This window comes from Ptychodera flava, chromosome 14 (assembly GCF_041260155.1).
Source record: "Ptychodera flava strain L36383 chromosome 14, AS_Pfla_20210202, whole genome shotgun sequence".
NCBI classification, from domain to species: domain Eukaryota; kingdom Metazoa; phylum Hemichordata; class Enteropneusta; family Ptychoderidae; genus Ptychodera; species Ptychodera flava.
The window spans coordinates 30,249,399-30,271,725 of NC_091941.1; the positions used below are offsets into that span (position 1 = coordinate 30,249,399).

The 22,327-nt window shown below is 38.1% G+C and overlaps 1 protein-coding gene across 1 annotated transcript; it reads left to right on the forward strand.

The window, feature by feature from the left end:
- Positions 1-7,166: 7,166 nt before the first annotated feature.
- On the forward strand, positions 7,167-20,755 carry LOC139150119 (uncharacterized). Its single transcript, XM_070722288.1, has 8 exons — positions 7,167-7,359; positions 8,667-9,376; positions 12,023-12,125; positions 12,650-12,820; positions 13,346-14,920; positions 15,152-15,325; positions 15,924-16,142; positions 18,521-20,755. The coding sequence occupies exons 1-8, from the start codon at positions 7,285-7,287 to the stop codon at positions 18,968-18,970; spliced, it is 3,477 nt and encodes a 1,158-aa protein (XP_070578389.1). The 5' UTR covers positions 7,167-7,284; the 3' UTR covers positions 18,971-20,755.
- Positions 20,756-22,327: the final 1,572 nt, after the last annotated feature.

A 22,327-nucleotide genomic window follows, 5' to 3' on the forward strand; every position in this document is an offset into this window, starting at 1 on the left:
GCAAGCGTGCGTTTTTTGTTTTCACTGTTTACCAGTTTTCAGTTTTTGGAAACAGGGCAGATATGGTTTTGCTCTTAGCATTTACCGCAAACTTTCTGAGGTAGTGAAAGACTGGTATGCTAATACAGATTATAGGGTCAAGTCTGTATCTTTACAGGTTCATGGTTCATGGTTCTTGTTGTGTGCTGGATTTAACAGAAGTACAGCGGACAGTCAATGTGTCAGTTACGCTTATAAGGCTGCGTTCACCAAAAACGATGGGGGAGGGGGAGGGGCTTGAGGAATAGCGATTGAAATCTTTTTATTTCAGATCTCTCTAAATACCCTAAAACAAATTATAATCCCTCCTCTATATGATCAAAATGTGTTAGTCCCCCCCCCCCCCCAACTATCACAAGCCTGCATATTTGTAACAGATGTGCGCGCGCGCAGAAAAACAGACACGTTTCGTGCCGTTCTGCTCGCAGATGTTCAACAGTACCTGTTATTAGCAGTTTGTAAAGTCATATTCCTACGGCAAGTTCTTAAACTGATTTATTTTTAAACGCATCGGTGAATTTTTTGGATTTATCAGTCTAAGCCAACTTGAGTTAATCCAACTCTGGCCAGGTAAATTGCTCCTGCCGAAGAGTACACAAAATGACGATCATGAGAGAGCAGGCAAATTGTGAATTCTGGCTAATTGCCATATTGCACAGTGACCCACCAAAAATTGTTTCAAAAGTATAAGACATGTATGAATTAGATACTACTCAAAATTGACCATACTGGAAGGTTCAAATATTTCATCAAATAGATGTTTTAATCTCCGAAATTTTGGGTGTAATAATGGTTAAAAAATAAATAATTCCATTCAGTCACATATTTTTTACTGAAATTATTCTTTACTGTTCAAAGTTTTACTGCATTATTTTATGATGAGAACGTGAAAATTTAGTAAATCAAGCATGGTGACTCTATCTTGTTTCTTTAATAATCATTTTTTCAAGTCTCCTAGTCTTTCATGTGTTGCTCTCTGGCCTGATCTTGTGTACAAGTATGTTTCACTGTCATGAGCGCCATTTGACCCAAACTCTTCTTCAGCTACCATGTATACATCAGGGTCAGAGCTATCTCTGTCACTGTTCAGGTTTGTAGTGACGGTGACACTGCAGTTGCAAGGCAGTATCTGATAGTGACACTGCCCATAGGGGGTAGCTGTATTAACTTTGATAATTTTGACAATATTTTTGTTCAGTTTATACAACTGTGTTCTTGTTCTACTCCCGGGTGCATGTTGAACTCCAGTTCATTTGTATCACTGACGACTGAATGTCAGTTGTCAGTCTGGATTCCAATTAAATTATCACCTAATACATATTTATATTTTCAGGCTTTGTCGACAGACTGAATATTGTGTGTTTCAGCATGCTGGATGGAGATAGCAAGAAACTGTAGTTGATATATTGCAAAGAAATATTGCAAAAATCATCAACAGTTGCAGCTTCTGCCCTGTTACTAGGCTCAAGTTTGTTTTTTTACGACAAACCATATATGTTTAGATTTTATCAAGACAAAAGTCATGAAATGTGACAAAATGGTTCTAGATTTTGTAAAAATATTACTAACATTACAACAATTGGATGACATAAAAATGGTATCCATTTTTCATTGAATTAACTACAAAGTCTTGGAATTGGAAAATGTAAAACGTAAAAGGGAACCAAAATATTTTCAGGTCCCCCTTCAGGCAGAGGAAAATTTTCAAGGCCCCCCTCTACAACCCCCAAAATTGTCAAATCCCCCCCCCCGAATTTCTCCAGCCCTCCCCCACCATTTCTTGTGAACGCAGCCTAAATGGTTCTGATTAGACGCAAGCATACGATAGCTCTTGTCAAGTAGTAGTCCTCTGATAACTGAACCCTCAATTCAATTCTGGTTTTTTTGGCAATCTCTGCTACAGCTAGGATTGACTGAGAAAAAAGGAATTAAGATCTCAACCTGGCGCACGGTGGAGAGTTCTTCTGAGAATAATTTTCCAACTGTCCCTCCATACATCCAAAAAGACAACGGCAAAGATTTTTCGGGTTGTGTTTATAATATCTTGGTGTTTAATTTAGGAAATCACCCACTATGAAAAGACCGAATACGAAATATGACTCCAGAAATACACATGCGCCCATAACGACGTCATCAGCATTCATAAATTAAGATTTAAAGATTTATGCAGCTGCCTCAACAACTTCAAAAGCGTCGTTTCATAATAAGTTAGCCTCAAAGAGAAGGACAATGGGATAATACGGTTAAAGATGACTGTAACAGGCATCCATAAGTGCCTACAACGATTGCATGAGATCAAAATTCTCGCAACATCATACGTATGCATCCGTTAACCTTCCAATATCAATACACTTCAGGTACTACAAAACGTTATGGCGGACTGTTAAGTACACGATTTCATTTAGGGTTTCGGGGAAACCGTTTGAAGTGTTTGACACATTTAATATTATCAGGGGAACATTCTGTTACCATTTTCAAAGGTGGAATAATTTGAACCTAACAATACGTAGAAAACATCCTCTCCATTAACGAACTTTTTTAAATTTATTTTATTTATTTATTTATTTCACCAGAAATACAAATGATGCAAAGATACAACTAAAATGAGAAAAAAGAAATAATGCAAATATGATAAAATACAATATTAGCATCAGAGCAATGAAAATAATAATCATAAAATTACACACACAAAATCTGGTGAGGACCAAGAAGGTAGTTCTTCATGAACTAATCTAGTCCTTGGCCCTGACGACAAATTTACATCACAAATAGAGTGAAACAGTCAGAATACGTACTAGATGTAGGTAAAGTAGAAATGAAGGATATGGTAAATTAATACATATAAAACTGAGATAAATAGATTCAGTAAAAAATCAAATCACAATCACTCAGTAAAATGAGTATAAGACTTTGCTAAGTAAGAAAGCCTTTAGGGCCCGCTTAGTTTAATTCCTATTATTTACAGACCTAGTAAAATGTGAATGAGAAGCAGAAGAGGCGTACCGATCAACGGAATGTACAAAATGATTATTATACGAACCAAAAATAAATGTACATGTCTGCTGATATTTGCTTAATTTATGGATATCAAGAATACCACGGTGCACTAGGTTAACAGGGCTTTGAAAATGTAAGTAAACGTACAATTTTCTTTTGAAGTTCTAGAAGTAAGTCAACCAGGGTTTTCAAGGCATTGCCTCTAATTCCAATAACTCATATGAGGTAATAATAAAGTGTTGCGCAATAAAATCATAACGGATTTTTGTAAAAAGTGTTTTAAGTGTGAAAACTTCTAAATATTGAAGAAATTCTTGGAGGGAAGTGAATCTGTATTGTTTATCTACGCCGCCGCGACCTCTTTTTTATAAATTGTTACACTGAAGACTATCAAGGTCGTACTGTTGCATTCTTTTCACGAAAAAATTGTTTTTATCGCAATCCACGACGCCAAGCATATGTACGTCCCCTGGCAAATTTGTGACGTCATAGATGGTGAAAACTGACATCATCGGTATATTACTATCATGGCACTACACTGAGCGTGCGAAATCAGTGATTGTCAACATTGAAAAGACACGAATGGACATTTCTGTTACGTAATGATGTGAATGAGACACAGGTTTAAAGTAATAAAAACATCCCGCTATGACCAAAATCATATAGCAAATTTACCTTGTCATACAGATATACTGGAGATAAAATGACAACCTTAACTGAACATGGCGGCATTCCCGTTTCTTTACTATGCAAACCGACAGTTGGGATACGCCACGATAATCCGCTTAGTTCTGACACAGAGGAAGTTGTCGACTATTGTCCCCCCGCTTGATCATTAGGGCGGGTGCTCGCTTACATTGCTCCTTGGAGTGGTAAAGGAGCTTTCGGTTATTGTAAGGGGCGGGGGCATTTGGGAGGGGTTCACATTTTTACAAACACGCCCTTCAACAACTGTGATGATTGGAATTTCATCCAAAAATGGCAGTTCAATATTTTCATGGGTGTATGGAGAAGAAGAATAATTTTTTTTTCTTTAAAGACAAACCTAGCTATGTCTGTGCGTTTATATACACTTGATAATGGATATGAATGTACTATCATAGGGTAGGTTGGTTCGAAGTGCATATATGTGCAACAAATATAATATTGGAATTTCACTTTCAGTTCTCCACACATGGAGTATGTTGGTCATACACGCACATCAGCTAATTATTAGCTCATCTTAATATTTAATGAATTTCTGTAATAAGGCTATATATAAATGTTAAATGCACTAATTTTTTATTGGACCTCTTCTATTCATTAATCATAACTAAAGCTATAGTCAATGTCTGAGGAGCATGCCATTCTAATTCCTAGCTCATTTGTAGATTATAACAAATTCTTCAAACAGGCAATATGCCAAAACTTGATGTTCTGCTTTTGATTGAACTTCTAAGATTCCTTTGTTATAGTTAGATTTAATTATGCTTAAAGTTTGATTACTATCACATTTCATCATAAACACATTTACATATTCAATGCATGTGCGCAATTATGTTATATATCAAGGCTGAATGCTCTGTAATCATCAGACTTATTAGGTGCATTAATCTCAACTTTTTTTACTCGGAAACTTAGGTCTGTACGACATGTTCATTGGTAGCTTATATTGAATTCGCCGATTTTCATCAGACTTCTGCGGGATATTTGTCATACCTAGTTTTACAAATGCTGAAAGTTTGATGCCATGGCATACTAATTAATAGCTCTCTTGCATATTAAATGAAATTTCCAATTTAGCTATTTGTCAAAAATGAATCCATAAAATTTTCTAAGGTACAGAAGGTTGTACTAACATTCAGTCATACTGGATGTTGATGGGTATGACATATCAGTAAATTCGATCAAACTTCCGAGGAACATTTGACATATTTACTTTTTCTTCTGTAGGAATTTTGATGAGCATAGCATATTTATATCATACTTACATTTCGTGAGGCTTGAAGTTTAGTGAGTGTAACAAATACTGTGGAATTCATTTGCGTATTTATAAATGAGCCACTGTGTGAAAGCCAAATATTAAAGTTGAATACTCTGAATTCGAACAAGTACAGCATTGATGAATGACCTGTGCTTACCGCAAACATTAAAGGCATGATAAGAAGTAGAAATTGTGTATAGCATACATAAATTCATATAAATACTGCTATTTTTGTCATCGTTTCTTCCATACTATGTTCGTATCCATTCAATTTTTGTACATAGTGTCCACTAAAGTCTGACTTTGATTTTGTCGAGGCCATTCAGAAGCCCATTCCCATTCCAGTCTTGCTTTGGCCCGTTGAGTAGCTTCGCAAATAGTAATTATATTACCATACCTAATAAAGCCAAAAAATATAGAATGATTATTCGATTATTATTTGCTGCTACTGCTGTATCGAACTACTGGACCTTTGGTATAAACTTTAAACAATAAGTTTGCCTTCAAACGTGTCCTCAGTGACTTCAAATGTGTCCTCTGATGATCTGATGACTACATGCTTCCTCTTCTATATACGACTTCTTCATTGCATTAAGGTGATCGGTTTGACCTCAATAGGTCATAAGGGTAGTTCTTAAGTGTCCCTTGATTATCGAATGAGTATACGCTTTAACTACTACATAGAACTGGTAGCATTAAGTTCAAGCAAATTCTTTGACTTCAGAAGTGTCCGGTGACCTCCAAAGTATTCTTTGCCGATCTGATTGTGGTACATGTCCGCCGATTTCTTTGTCCAACAATTAGTATTGATTAAAAAGATACACTTGACTTCAGACGTGCCTCCAGTGACCTCTAAAGTGTCCCATGCTAATTCTGATGAATATATGCTTCCACTGATCATATCCAAGTACTTTTGTGGAATGAGCAAAGGCTTAGATTTCAAAAGGGAATGAGCAAACACTTAGATTTCAAAAGTGTCCCAAAAAATTGAAGCAGTGTCCAGTGAAAATCTAATCACAGTACTCTTTAAAATTGCACTGCTTGATCTACCAACTAGTATTCAATGAAAACAGTGTTTGTTGAAACCACCGTATCTGACATCTAAAATGTCCCTCGATGATCATATGCTTTAATTACTTTATAGAACTGGTAGCAATGAATTCAAACAAGTAATCAGACTCCAAAAGTGTCCTGGATAACCTTTAAAATATACCTTGATAATCTGATCACGGTACACTTGCACTGCTTTTTCAAACAATTAGTATTTAGTAGGAATAATAAATGAGACTTAAAACGTGTTCCCAATGATCTATAAAGTGTCCCCTGATAATTACATGCTTCCACCGTTGTATCTAAGTACGTAAGTTTGATTGAGGCAATTTGTCAGACTTTGAAAGTGTATTTTCAAAACACACTAGCCCCCTCCGGTTATTTCTGTCAGAAGTCTTAATGTAAACTAATTTTTTTTTACAGTCAACTTGAAGCAATTATAAGTATGAATCCAAGATTGCAAATGTCACTTTAAAAAGCATCCCTGTATAGGCAGTGTATATTTTAGAAAAACACCAGCCATCACTGACCCTATCCCTAATCTTAAAGAATTATGACTTCAAAACCGTCCCTTTGTAGGGGAGGTATATATTTGAAAAACACCAGCCAACCTTTGTTGATTCTGCAACATGCTCTAATTTTGTATTTTACATCGAACTTGAAGTACTAAATACAATGTAAATATGGCCACAAATGTGTCCCTTAATTTTTGGGGTAGGTACATTTTTGAAAAACACTAGCCCTCCCCTTCATTAATTCTGTTCCAAGCTCAATCTTGTATTTCTAAATCATCATAAAGACAGAAATAGCAGAAACTGGTATAACTTCAAAAATGTTCACATCTTTAACAGCATCTCTTCGATTATGTATTTTTAAAGAACATTAGCACCGGATATGTTTGAGGTCAGGGACGTGTTTCAGGTCTTTATAACACACGTCGAAAAATGACGCAACAACATGTTCTTTGTTCGTTCAGATACTTTAAAGTGTCGGCAACAAAAAAAGTGACCCAAAAGGAGGAAGTTCACCGTTTGGATATTCTACTAAGCACAGGTAAGAACAGCCATCTATCGAAGCACTGATTTTTGGGGAAGTCCGACCAAGATAAGGAAGTATTCATTTCCTTGATAAACTTTTCACGATACACTCTCAGTCACTGCAGTCATGATACACTCTCAGTCAAGGTGCATTATTGTTATTCTTATCCAACCGTATGAACTCGAAAATCTCCGCAAATGTACACTATGAAGAAGAAAGAAGCAGTCAGTATTACTTTGCCGTATGCTTTGTTGGTGGTGGTGCACTGTCAGGTAAGTCTGCGAATCAAGAGCGATTTCAATATATTCCTCTACGCGGTGGCACATCCGGTAATGCTAGTACGTACTTCTTCCACACAATTCGAATGGTCCTTATTTTTTTAACTTTTCCTTCGCTTTGTGTCAGTAGAGTTCTGTCGAAAGAGTCACGCAGACTATATCAGAGGGTCTTGTTCGGTGTTGTTGCCAAGCAGGAACTATATCGTTACAGCTGCAGTGGCCTTCAAAAGAAGAATACGGATACGTTTATAAGCCTTCGCCAGTGAGGCTTAACTCGCGGCCTTCCATCCATTCCGACAAATTTACCATTTGAATGAAGTGTATAGCTGAGATATTGCCTGGAATTAATTATACATTTTGGGAAACGTATTGCTAAATATTATGGCCGTTCCACTAATTTCTGTCTGGGAAATTGAAACATAGAGTTCAACATATCCGAACTATATGTTGAATATCTTCAAAACTATGTCAGACCACAAAATTCTTCTGTTGTTACAATCATTCGGCATTATTTTCTTTTCTTGGGAAAGCAGATATTTGGCGTATTTATAGACGTCACAACAGGCGATTTGAACGGTATTTTGATGAAATAAAATCGGATTCAGATAGCTTGTTGATATTCTGACTTATAAATGTATGCCTTTCTTTTTTCCTGCTAATGTATTTACAGGGAGTAGCCACACTCCTTGAATTCAACTTTGTTTGTTTTACACTTAAATGTCTAACGATTAAACATTTCCCCTTTCTGTGATTTTGTGAACTTCAATATAACGGTTGCAGAACGAAAGGCGGAAAATAAATACTTATACAGGAAATGTGCGAATAGTTTAGATCGCCCACGTTAGCTTGAATAGGGAACATAGGTCATAGGTAACAATTTCCAATTTTCTGTTTCGACGCTTATTATATATATATATATATATATATATATATATATATATATATATATATATGTGTGTGTGTGTGTGTGTGTGTGTGTGTGTGTGTGTGTGTGTTTGTATGTATGTATAGGTGTGTGTGTGTGTGTGTGTATGTGTGTGTGTGTAATGTGTGTGTGTGTGTCTACTGTTTTTAAGTTAGATAGTGCTATATATAAGTCAGAATTTTCATTTAAATGGAGTTGTCAGTTCGGACACGTCTGGTCACAGAAACAAAAAAAAATATTTATATCATTGATATGACTATTCTAAAAGGAAGAACTGTTTTGTTTAATGCTGGTGTTGTATGCCGTAATGTAAAATATACGTTCAGTGTAATTCGGTTACACAGAAGTCAGTGTAATTTTATTGTTATCTAATCAGGTAGCCAGTTCTTCAGAGTGGAACAATACTTGCCACCCGACATGCGTGACGTGCTACGGCCAGTCACCTCTTCAGTGCTCGCAATGTTTGTCCCTTCGCGCTGGCAACGAGTGCGTGCAGGAATGTCCAAACGGGACAGTTGCTATGGAAACACACCGGACAAATTTTTCTCAAGGTGCCTTGGATGACAATGGTGATGCCGCGAGTGGACTCGGACTCCATAACATTTTGCCCGAAAGCCCTGCCGCGTGCTGTCACCCACAGTGCTTGGGAGGGTGCTCAGGGATTACAGCTGCTGACTGTCGCCGATGTAAAGAGGCAGTTTTTCAGGGAAGATGCGTCGAGAAATGCCCAGAAGAAATCTCGTTTGCCGACCCGGATTACCCTTATATTTGCCGTCGGTGTCACGAGCAGTGCCAGGGCGGCTGCACAGGGGAGACCTCGCGCGACTGTCAACGGTGCAAATACTTTAGGATTTTGGATGGCGAATGTGTGACGTCGTGTCCCCCTGGAAGCTTTGCAAACAGGGATAAGTGCGCTCCCTGCCACGACGCTTGTCTCGAGTGCAGGGGTGGCTCAGATACCCATTGCATACGGTGTAAACACGTCATGTTCGGTTATCAGTGTCTGAAAACCTGTCCAGAACACACAAGAAGGAACGATAGAGACGAGTGTGTAGAAGACGATGACGAAGATGATGAAGAATCGAGGTATGTAGTCTGTCATGTCACACATTTAACTTGAAAATAAGTAAAGCCTGAAAATATCTGGTAATTAACTTAACTGTTCTTGCACCTTTTCGGTACCTATTGAAGTTTATGTATACCAGTAACCTATCAAGTTTTCTGTTATAATGATTGTCATATTTTCTTTAAGTACACATATAATATTTGGGACTTGTGATTGATCAGTTGACACTTTCCAACGAGCGTGACACTTGAAAAATTTAATGTATAAAATAAGCATTGCATTCATTAATCACATTCTTTTCGATTGAAATAAAACACACAGGAACCACAGAAACACCCATGTTATTATGACAGATTTACAGTGTTGTATGTACTGCAAATAAAAATCAATGAAATTGTTAAAAAAACCTATTAAACCTACTTGTAAGACATAAAGGACAGAGTGGCATTATCTGTGTTAAATAAACCCTTATACACTTTTTAATTATTAACACAAACTCTGTGAAATAAAGGTTCTTGGTAAATATTCTGAAATCCTTTAACTGAAAAATACAATGTATAACGGCAACCACTGACTTTATGAAATATTATTTTTTGAGAAATACGTGTGTTACACATGCTTACAAATAATTTCAATAAATAAAGGGTATGAAATCGTTCGAGGAGCACAAACACAGACTAGCAGAATGCAGTTTTCAAAATACTAGTATTGATAAAAATCCACATCAGGAATCTTATTCTTATACTGTAATCTGCTTTTAATAGCACAGTAGCTAACACGTTCGACATTTGATTTTTTTCTGTTTATAAGTGGCAATGTCTTTGCCATCTCCAAAAAAACATATCGTAGTAACGTAGAAGTCAAACAAACGCTAGCAGCCAAGATAACGAGAAAACAGCGATGCATTTGGCAGTGAGAGTCAAATGAATGGCTAAGATTCAGATATAGTTGACGAGAATTGGGATTAGAAGGAGATAACAGCGAGACTGCCATGTGTTGTACACAGGATCCGGTCAGAGACAATAACTTAGAATACCTGAAAGGGCAGATATTAGGCATGTGACACACCTGCAGTTATACCGTATACAAGTTCCAAAGTATATGGTTCAGTTCATACTACATACTATCATACTCGGTTAACATACTCCAAGCACAAAATATGCTCATCATTACCAGCACTCTCCTGGGGCTATCAATCTTTCATGTCACGATTCTACTGACGGAGATCGCATTGTAACGTTTGAATATTTTCGTTGACTTTGTTCGATCAAGTTTAGCTTACTGTGTGAACGTTTATTTGAATTAATTTAAATGTGGGAACTATGAATTTAAATGTAGCCTACGATTAAATTGTCACCATTTACAATACTATATGCATCACATGGTGTGTTTTGAAACTAATTTTTTAGCGTGCCAACATGTACACCAGTACCGGGAAATAGGAGAAGACGCAGCAGTTGACATATGAACAAGAAAATGAAACTGTCTAAAGCAACAAGCGCTGCTCCAAGTATCACACGGCTTTCAAGATGATTCATAGTGAAGTCGATGAATTTAATTCTTGCTTATTTCACGTTCAGTCATGAATCTAATTGAATATAATGGGATGGTAAACGTTCCTATTTATTGTGACGATGAATTTTAAAAACTGAAGTGGAAGGTTAATATAAGGCTGATAAGTGCACAATATAATGCGCACATTCACAGCATTTGACTATATTAGTGTAAGTTTAGAAACGGCAGTCGTGGGGACTTACAATTTACCGTGCAGTTGGTGGGAGTGGCTAATCAAGTGGCTAGTGATAGTGTACAGAAAAGAAGGAATCTTTTTTCCGACTCCCCCCTGAGGTATTAAGTTATGAACGCAGCCTTACTGCGAAATGACTCGAGCATGAAATCTGCAATAATCGTATATAATTCTAATCGACGACTAATATGGCTGCCGAGAAAGGGAAGCATGCACGATAGAGATTGGTTAACTTCAATAGAATCGACGAAAATGAGAACTCGTGTAACAAAATGACTAATGGGGAAATCCAAGGTTCCAGCCTGCATAGGGGATCTCCACAACTTGTTGTTTGATGTACATACCTTAGGTATTGTTCCTCAAACCCTTTGCCCTGGTGCCCTTAGGTCATGCTGCCCGGAAAACAATGAGCGATCATTAAAGTGTGACGTAGACTTGCTCAAAGCATGTAGGTCTGGTAGGTAATAGACGGATATCCGTCTGTTACCTCCATGCTCCAAGTGTGTGGACATATCAATATCAAGGCAGTAAATTTAAGGTATAATGTTCAGCAGAATGTCGCGTTAGTGATAGGCTGTTGCGTAGATCGTGGGGTGAACGCGATGGTTAATGTAAGTAACTGCTGCCGAGAAAGCCAAGCGACTGGGGCCATTCTAAGTATGACCGAGTGTTTGCTACTACGTCGCGTCGCTATGATTTATGGTCACATATGGGGCAGCCCATTTTAGATCCCTTCTTGTCTTTTTTCTAGAAACCACAACAATCTTTCTACTTTAAATGCATTTATCTTGCGAACACGCGAACCCTCTTGACTGCTGACGCAAAAGTTTAATCGTAAACAACTTGTATAGAAAAAAAAGATGTCCAGTTGGTCATGACATTGCTGTTGAATGTAACTCGGTCTTTTAATCTTTCTTAGGAAAATTGTTTCACTTGCCACAGCGCTGGTACTGCTACTGTTTGGAATACTTTTTGCAGTGGTATTTACCCTGGCAATTGTCTTCAGAAAGAAAGTTCGAAAGGTAATAAACTTTTTATAAAAATACTGGTAGTGACCTCCGACCTCCGATATAGATGAAGCATCAGGTGGTCGCTGATTTATGTTGAAATGGAGCAAGTGTTTCGACCAGGTTTTCTACTTCAAAATGCTGTGATCATGCAGCTCTGTCCTGTTTATAAGTATGCGCAATCATAATGAATTCCAATTGTGCTTGATTAAACGCGAAAATTAAATTGGAGATTTAACATTTGGTAACACAACTGGTCCTATCGACACATTAAAAAGTGACTTAAAGACGGTAATAATGAAATGGGGGGAAATGCCGTCGAGTTGATTCAAACACTGATTCACCAAAGCACTTTTCTTTGGCTGGCTCTTGGTCATTTAAGCACGCTTTCTGCAAGTTAATTCGATCCATTGGCAACCGATGTAATGATTGAACCGTCACATAACACAACCAACTGCCAAGCCCGACCGTATAGTTACCCGGTACATTGACGGAACAGACTGTCCCCTCATCGGTCGTGTATTATGAATATTTTACAGAAATTGCAAGGATTTTATGATTGGTTCTGGAACCGAAGAGAGACCAGAGGTGCGTATGCCATCGACGCAAATAGAGACGTTGAGGTAACGAATACATACCGAAACAGTGCATATGAAGCGGACTTTCAAACTGCTTGCACACCGACTTATCTTCGGTCGCAGGAAAACGAGGTGGGAAATTTAATCGAGCAGTTTTTTTCCTTCCTCCTTTCACAGAATTCGCCGATCAAAGACACCCCAATTGTCATGGTTAAAGCGTATTCCAACGTCATATTTTTCAGAACCATTGCTTTAAAGACATGGAGTCAGAAATAAGAAATTTAGTACTTACGTGATCAAATATGGTATATAATGAAAAGAAACAAGAGCAATGACATTTAAACTTCATTGGACATAATTTTACTAGTTCGCCCTCAGTTTGCTGTAAACAGAATCACAAACACCGATGATATTGAGTTATTTGGGTCAGACATAGAACTGAACAGCTTTGATTCATGAAAGTCGGGACGACTTTTTAATCGTCAGCGTCATTAATATACGTTTCATTTCTTACACCGAACGATTTTGCAATTTGCCCATGCTAAATATGGTATATGACCTGTAAAGCCATGATGACGGCGACAATAATGACGATATCATGATGAAAATTATAATGGTGATGATTTTTTTCCCCAAAATTTCATCGGACACTTGCAGGTTGAAACGCAAGAGCATACGGAACAGGGCAAGTCCTGGGTTAGTCAGGGCGAAAAGTCTGGTACCGGAAGTATGACCACACCAAGCGATGGATCGGTCACTCATTCGATAGAAGTTACGGTTGGAGATCAGGGCAGGGGGGATCAGACTTCTGAGACTGCAACTTCGACAGTCAAACTGAGACGTGGTACGACTGAACGGGGCGATAAGTGTCGATCAATTTCCGACGTGTTGGAAAAAGGTTACGAATCCCTGGACACAGGTAGTATCTCAGGATTTGGTCTGGATGGGGACACGTACTCATATACCGAAGACTATTACAATGGCCAAAAGACTGTAAGCAATGTTTCTTCGCATGGGTCTGCTTCTCAGTCTAGTGATGTCAGAAGGGCATTTCCAAGTGAAGGTGATGAAAAGGTGGTATTCAGGTATTCACGTGACTCTCCCTCAACCAACCACTCCCTCGATATACGGGGAATCTACAAAGCTCAGGCAGGCAGAGCATCCAGAAATCTCGACAGCGGGTACTACACCGATCCTGACTCTTTGTCCAGAAAGAGACCGGTGAGTCAACTGTCCGAAGCGGATCAACACTTCACAAGTCCAGAAAACTCACTGCAGAAGCTGGAAACGTTGAAGAGAAGCAAAGGTTCTGAGTCGACTGGGTCAATCGAAGGCGGAACTGGTGATCCTGAGGGATATGTCGTCTTCCATAACCCTGAAACATTGAACAAAGAAGGAGTCTGTGGTTCGGATAGCCGCCGTTCGATCAAGGCCAAACCAGATAAACGTGAAACCTGTCCTCACTCCCCCTTCGAGAAGTTTTGTCCGTTGAAATGGAACATTCTCAAGCAGTGGCACAACTTCAAGTCACAAAATGAAGAGGTTGCACTCTGCTTAAATCAATACTATTACAAGACGCAAGATTTCATTGTGGGACGATTTGACAAACAAGGCGGCCATCTGCTCTTCGATGAACACGGTGTCAATCTGTATATTCCCCACAGTGCCATCCCCGATGATGAAAGATGGGAAATCTACATGCATGTCACTCTTGACAACAACGACGGCTCCCTCAGCCCTACCATTGAGTGCGGGCCAAGCAAACACTTCCAGAGGCATGTTATACTGTCATTCCCGCACTGTGCTGAAAATGTCAAAAACTGGAATCTAGATGTTGAATATTCGCAGACTTCTTTCGGAGATGCGCCTGCATGGAAATCACTACCCGATGGCCAAGATTCGAAAATGGTGGTCTTGGAAAACGTCTGTTACATGTACATCGATCACTTCACCCGCTTTCGCTTGGTTGAGCGCGCACGGGGACCGAGGAACGATGGTTCAAGGCAAAGCAGGTTGTCACGAGTTCTCGCGAGATCAGCCAGAAGCGAAGGGTCCGCAACCGCGGAACAGATGCAGGGAAGTTCAAAGAGCGATGGTCAAGTCTGTAAATACTGCTCCTCTCCCTTGAAGACAAAGAGCAAACTCGTGATGGTATTCAGATCTGTGGATGAACAGTCACGTGACGTCACATTCAGGGTTTACATTCTGGATAACACACCGTCAGTGAAACAGGTATGTTAAGCCATTTTATCGTATAGAGGGAAAGTCGTAATTGAAGCGAATTCTTTCTCCAGATATCCATATGAGTTCTCGTCGAAACAAAGTGAAACTGAAGCCTTTCTGAAAAAAAATATAAATGTAAAAATAAGATTCATAATTTTAAATTTTACCTCACAAATATAAACTTCTCCCCATTACTTCAAATGAGATATTTCATGATACAATTCTGTTTCTTACATCCAGAATATTGAAAGCGATGAGGTGCACAAGTGGAACGGACGGCGAGTGCACAAGTGGAACGGACGGCCGTTACAAGAACCGCCTCACACATTTACAATGCCGCTGAATAATGACACAGAATTGGAAATGAAAATGACGTCAACAACGCAAGCTGCAAGGATAAACCCCAGGAAACATGTAAGCCTTTCGTCATATAGCTTATTTCCGACCTGTGAATACAGAGTGCAGTATTCATTTTGGAATGTTGCTATATATATATTCCAGAATCACCGTCAGCTTGACTATGGGCGAAAAGTTGGGTTTTTTTTGTCCCGTAGTTTACCGTATTCGACAAAACAAGGCCACAATTTGTAACCTCAAGTTCATGTCTGTCTGTCTGTCTGTCTGTCTGTCTGTCTGTATGTCTGTGTGTATATATATATATATATATATATATATATATATATATATATATATATATATATATATATATATATTATAGAGAGAGAGATATATTAAATATAGATATATATATAATATATATATATATTAACACAAAATTAGTACAAATTACTCTGTACTTTTGTAGCCAACTTAAAGTAATTTTGTATTATTATTTATAACGCGCTCTGCTTTAGCATCGAGCACTCTAATTTCCCCACGAAGACATCTGTATACTTATATATATATATATATATATATATATATATATATATATATATATATATATATATATATATATATATATATATATACACACAAAATCAAACCAAACTTAATCTCTCGTGTGTCATAGGTATTCCCTATTCAACATGTGTGGTCGACTCCGAGTGTCTACAGATCCTTTAAAGTAAATGTGGACCAGAGTTTTGGCAAAAGCTTGGATTTAATCATTGAAGTAACCTTAGATGGCAGAACCCTCTGTATACCCATATCAGAGAACAGCGTCAGTTGTGAGATGAACCGCGCGAACGTATCGCAGATCGCAAAGACAAACATGGAACATATTGTGCAGGTATTGTTGTTTTTAAAGATTTTTGCTTTCAGAGTCTCTTTCAAGATAAAGTGCGCCTTGAAAATACTTGTTTTCTGGTCTGCTGTGTGTGCGTACGCACCTGAAGCCTGTGAAGTAAATGGAAGTGGTCACTGTCTAGCTTTTGAAATTTAATAGTTCACAAAACAGTAAACACATAAAACGGACATTTGGAATTTTAAAATGTTGGTAAACTTAGAACTCATTTTTCATAATCAAATGTTTATCGATGAACCTCTAACCTTAAAATGTGAAATGAAATTATTTTTGAGAAATTCCTTAGATTACGTTTTAGTAAAAGTTTAAAACTTTCTGATGCGAGGCATTTATTACCAGATTACTGCTTTTGGGATATTGCACCCGCTTGTTAGTCCCCACGGACGAAATCCGGTGGGACTTATAGATTGGGTCATGTCCGTCCGTCCGTCCGTTCACGCAGATATCTCAGACATGCCCCGGTCAATTTCTTTCAAACTTTGCATAAGGATAGTACCCTATCCCATACAGATGCACGTCGATTTGTTTCACAATGCGATCAAATTTGGCCGTGTTAGAGGACTTTTTAGTTTACACATCCATAAACTCCCATGTATAAGGCATTTCTCCATAGCCTCCCATAAGGCAGTTCTCCATTGACTCCCATGTATAAGGCCAAGAAAAATAAAAATTTAGTTTCTCATCGTATTCATATTGCAAAAAGGATACAGTGACACAGTTTTTAGTCCCCCTATGTATAAGGCAGTTCTCCATAGACTCCCATGTATAAGTCAGTTCTCCATTGACTCCCATGTTTAAGGCCAAGAAAAATAAAAATTTAGTTTCTCATCGTATTCATATTGCAAAAAGGATGCAGCGACAGTTTTTAGTCCCCACGGATGAAGTCCATGGGGCTTATAGATTTGGTCATGTCCGTCTGTCCGTCCATCCGTGAGTCCATCCGTTCACGTAGATATCTCAGACATTTTGAAAAAATGTCACGTTACCTCAATGACCTTTGACCCCAAATATACATATTTGTCCATAACTCAGTAACCACAAGTGCTACACCCTTCATATTTGGTATGATGGGAGACCATATGACGCAACATACTGCACCTCATTAATTATGCACATATCTAATTCTGAGCAAGCCAATAGAACTGGATGTCTGATTTTTGGTATACAGGGATAACTATAGGATAGAATTTTTTTGACAAAATGTCATGTGACCATCATGACCTTTTACCTGAAATATACGTTTATGTCAATAAATAAGTAACCACAAGTGCTATGTCCTTTATATTTAGTAGGATGGGAAACCTTATGACAACACACGCTTTACCTCATTAATTATGCACATATCTAATTCTGGGCAAGCGAATAGAGCTAGAGGTCTGATTTTTGGCATATAGGGATTATTTAGCGATACAATGTTTTTCTTAAAATGTCACGTGACCTCAATGACCTCAATGACCTTGATTATACATATGCATAACTCAGTAACCACAGTTCTATACCCTTCAATTTTGATAGGATATTAGACCTTAAGATGTCACATCTTGTACCTCATTTATTATGCGCCCATGTATTTCTTGGCTGGCCGTTACAGCTAGAGGTCAGGTCTTTTTTGCCGATTTAGAACCGTATCTTAGATATGCCTCATGTGTTTCAAATTGGGAACAACGACATAGGCCTAAGTGCCCATAGATCTCAACATATACACTTCATTGATACTTCTTAATGCCCACATTTCCCTGCCCCATCAAGACTAATACTCCTATTACAAGTGGGGACTATGCCATTGTCAATGACTTGTTAATTTTCGGTTTCGTTTATTTAATGGACGAAGTCAAAATTTGATTCAATAAAGAAAAAAAGATGATATCAGGAATGCATCTATAAAGGGCGATTAAAGCATAAGAACTTGTTTTTTTTCCTTTTTAACTGAAGTTTATCTTTGAATGACTCGGCAAACATTGAATAACCGTAATGGAAAAATGTGATCGCGTGTTATGTGCGAGGCAAATTTTAATTTTTGAATAAGAAAGATAGGTATATTTTACATAGACAATAATCTTTCCCATTGTTAATTCTGTCCTCGGCCCTAATTTTTTGTATATTTATCCAACTTGAAGTATTACATAGCAGCTTATATCACTCTATAAATGTCCATGTAACTTTAAAGGCGTCCCATTATGCGGGGGAGGTATTCTCAGATTTGAGTATAACCCCCTATCTTAATACACTTTTTCATGGGGACACCTTTGAGGTCAGGGATACCTTTGGGGTCTTAACAGGCGAATGCTGTGCTTTATTCTTTTATATTAGGGATATGGTCTCTGTTACCCTGATTTGATCATTTCCCCATCATTTTGTTTCAGGATGAAAAACTCTTAACATCAGCTCAAAACAAGGAACTGTTCCTCTCCTTACAACCCGAATTCAAGCGCCACCTACGGGACCGTTTTATTTTACCCCATCAACTCTTCCGAAATCTCTGTTTTGAGCTCGACATCGAAAAGCCAGATACCCCGAGTCCGAATTGGCGCCATCTCGCCGAAAGATTAGAACTCCCAACCGACTGCATACAATGGATCGAGAGCCAGAAAGATGGTGGTAGAACTAGGCGGGTGCTGGATTTCTGGGAAGCGGTAACTTCGCAGAAACAACGACCACTGAACAAAACCAAAGCTATCAGTGAACTTGCTGATATGCTGAAAGACATTGGACACGATAAAGCTAGAAATCTGCTCCAGAGGCGCAGCTCAGACAGTGGGGTCAGCGGAGTGACCGATCTAGCAATTGCAGTGGGTTTTGCCGAGGATCTGTGAAGCTGCCTGCTCAGACAGTCACCAGCTTACTCACCGGTGAAGTCCTATTTAACTGAACGATACTTCATTACAGCCACCAGTTGACCTCATATCCTGTGCATTCGGTGGATCTATATGCGGTGATTTGACTTTTAAACAATTCAAAAGCGAACAAAGCTCGACATCTTCTGACTCATCTGTGGTTCTATTTGCTAAAGATTCGTGATTAATGACACTACCTTTAAATGAATAGATACGTCTATAGATACATATATAGAAACATAGATACTGTAACTAGTTACACACATAGATACGTAGATAAATACGTAGATACATATGTACATCACACATATACACAGACACACACACATGTATGGTGCACGTGTAAAGACAATTTGAGAATGGAGAGAGAGAGCGAGAGAGAAAGAGAGACAGAGGGGGGAGGGAGAGAGGATGCGTGGATTGATGGATGGAGAAATTATGTTATTCGTGTAATACATTTTATGGTCGGGTATTAGCTGTGTGGGTGAAGGGGCGATCATATTTTATCATGTCCAGAATAGATTTACATGTAGCTTAGAGAGTCTTTGGGGAAAAAAAATTAAATGCAATCGGCCAAAAAATATATGAGAGAAACTATGAGAAGGTGGCCGCCCGGGTACCTTGTTTTCCGTATTACTGAATAATTTCATCTTTTATGTCGTGCTTTTACTTTACAATCCTCTTGTTCCACCCATATCTGAATGTGGACCCTGGAGATAAGGACTGATTCGCAGTCAGGGATATATACAATACTCATACTCGATCGAAAGCTGACATCGAATGTTGACCATTTGGACTGTGCTAGAAATAAGTCCATTAACTTCGCAGCTCGACTCAAATGGACGGAAGTCCAACGGATATTATTGGTCCTTGTCAAGGACTTTGTTCTGCATAGATGGGGAGGGGGCAATTGCATAGAAATGTTGTCATAACGCCGATACACATATTCCACATGGGTACGGACATTTATTTGACAGAGGACAGAAGGGGAATGTCACTGCCTGTAGAAAATCGAAATGTGAAATTTTCCAGCCACTAAAATCCCAAAATATTTTTGCTATGGCAAGATGTCATCGACACATTACAAATATACTGTATCAATTATTCTCTTTATTACGCAGATCGGAGCATAGAACAAATATAGGTATTGAAGATTTGTAAATATGTAGATCTGTAAATATAAATTCAAATGCATACACTCAACTTCCGGTTTGCTTTTATATATGTGGATCTGTAAATTGGAAAGTAAACACTCAAACTTGGATTTGCTTTTAAAAGTACATATCTGTAAATGTATATATATTGTAAAGTAAACATTCATCTTTGAGTTTGCTTATTGAATTTGATTTATATACACTCATTTTCAGTAATATGACTTATTTGTAGGTGTAGCTAAGAAACAACTTGATACTGAGACTTATTCTCGACCAAAGATTAGAACTTAAAAATGACAAGGAACAAATTAGATACAAACTGTTGACAGACTCTACATGAAATATAGATCTGTAAATTTATTGAAAAATGAGCATTATTCACTGATTCGAAAACTTAATTTACACTCATTTTCAGTGACGTGCCTTATATTTTGTTGAGTTTAGAAACCATTCGACAGAAATATTCTTGACTAATGAGTAGAACTTACAAATCACGAGAACGAATTCAGGGATCTCGTTCATGGGCTGACTGTAGTGTTAAATAACAACTTCATGGCTTTACAGAGGCAATTTATTAAATAAAAGTATTCTAGACTCTAGATATACCATACATTTATGTCAGAACTTTCACATATACTGTCCTTACATAAATCTATGGGTCACTCTTTCCTAAAGCTTATTCTCAATGACCCGGACATATAAACGTATAAAGCGGAGATGTTCTCGTGACTCTATAACATTGCGACGTCGATCCCTTACCTGTCAAGAAGAAAGCAAGATCCGCGCCGCCGCTCGAGGGCTCTGCCTCAACACTCCCTTTCGTTTGGTTAGTTTTTCAGATCCCTGCACAATTTTCATTTGCTTTTAATACTTATTTACATGTGGACATATCTGCAGTAAAATTTTCATTTTGTGAACAAATCGTAACTTTCAAAGAGAAAGCTTGTTGCTGGATAACTTATTTTTGAAACAGTTCAAATTGATTAGAGAAATGAAACTGTTACGGATGTATATGTCCACAATCAACACTATACGACCTATTGCTGGACAAAGTCGTAACAGTCCGTTGGAAGGAGTCACGTAATTCTTAGTCTTCCTATCAAGTATTACCTACTATCAAGAGGGAATATGGGTGAGTTGGTAATGGTGTATTTGTCTTTGTGTCGAGCTCACTTAGGGCACAATGACTGATATGATAGTAGATTGGGGCTATGAGTGTGATTGAGGAGAAAATGAAGAGAACGGTGTGATATTTTAAGGGGAACTAAGAACTTTTTAGTGTCGAGAGCGAAATTGTAATTTTTTGTACTCCTAGCAGGTCATGCATAGATGCTTGCGCGAGAAAGAAAACAGTTCCATCACTATTTTGTCGGCAGGCCTTCTGGATACGTGGCTGCAAATCAAATCACTGCCATCATACAATGCTGGGTTGCCTGCCTAGGTCTTTGAGGGGGCTGTATATCGCCATTACTGGCCACCACAAAGTGGGAACAAGTCCATGTTTTTCAAAACATGATTATGGAGAAATATAAGGAACTAAACAGGAAACAATTTATACTAACAATATGCATCTCTAAGGTAAATAATATAATGTTTATCCTTATCGCAATGATTTTTTATCATAATGAGGAAAAACACGTGGTGCTCTGTCACCATGCAATATCGAGTTAGCTGGTTTACGTTGACCATGTCACCGATCGGGGTATTACCGGGAATGATTGAATTTTCGACCTTCACGATAACACGACTTGATAACTAACCTTTTACTGCATGTAATGAAATACGCACTCAAGCTGTGAGCAAGCTAATGGAGCCGTCATTATTTACGGTCGGGGGATCGCAGGAATAAGGGCGGGGTCACTAAAAATTGTAAGTTGCAGGGGGAGTTGCTCAAAATGTGGAGAGGAAGAAGCGAGGCTACTGAATTTTTGGAAAATGTACTGAAGCATTTAGTGCAATTATGAGATGATACCAAAATAATAGAAAAGAATGAAAAACACTATGGATTTAAAAATGGTACAAGTTTACTAAAACATGGTACAATTCTATACATACCAAGTGTTGTGACCAGAGATGACATGAGAGCTGGGTCATGGAGGAATGTAATCAGCAGATACCATTATCAGTGTACAGGATCTAGGACAAAACTAAACTGTTATGAATTCACCCTTTATTATCACAT

Bases quoted from the DNA above. Each gene is read 5' to 3' on its own strand.
- LOC139150119 (XM_070722288.1), top strand. From the start codon at position 7,285: ATGTACACTATGAAGAAGAAAGAAGCAGTCAGTATTACTTTGCCGTAT. The intron at 14,921-15,151 runs GTATGTTAAGCC...TCTTACATCCAG, and splicing joins ACACACCGTCAGTGAAACAG to AATATTGAAAGCGATGAGGT. The intron at 15,326-15,923 runs GTAAGCCTTTCG...CGTGTGTCATAG, and splicing joins GGATAAACCCCAGGAAACAT to GTATTCCCTATTCAACATGT.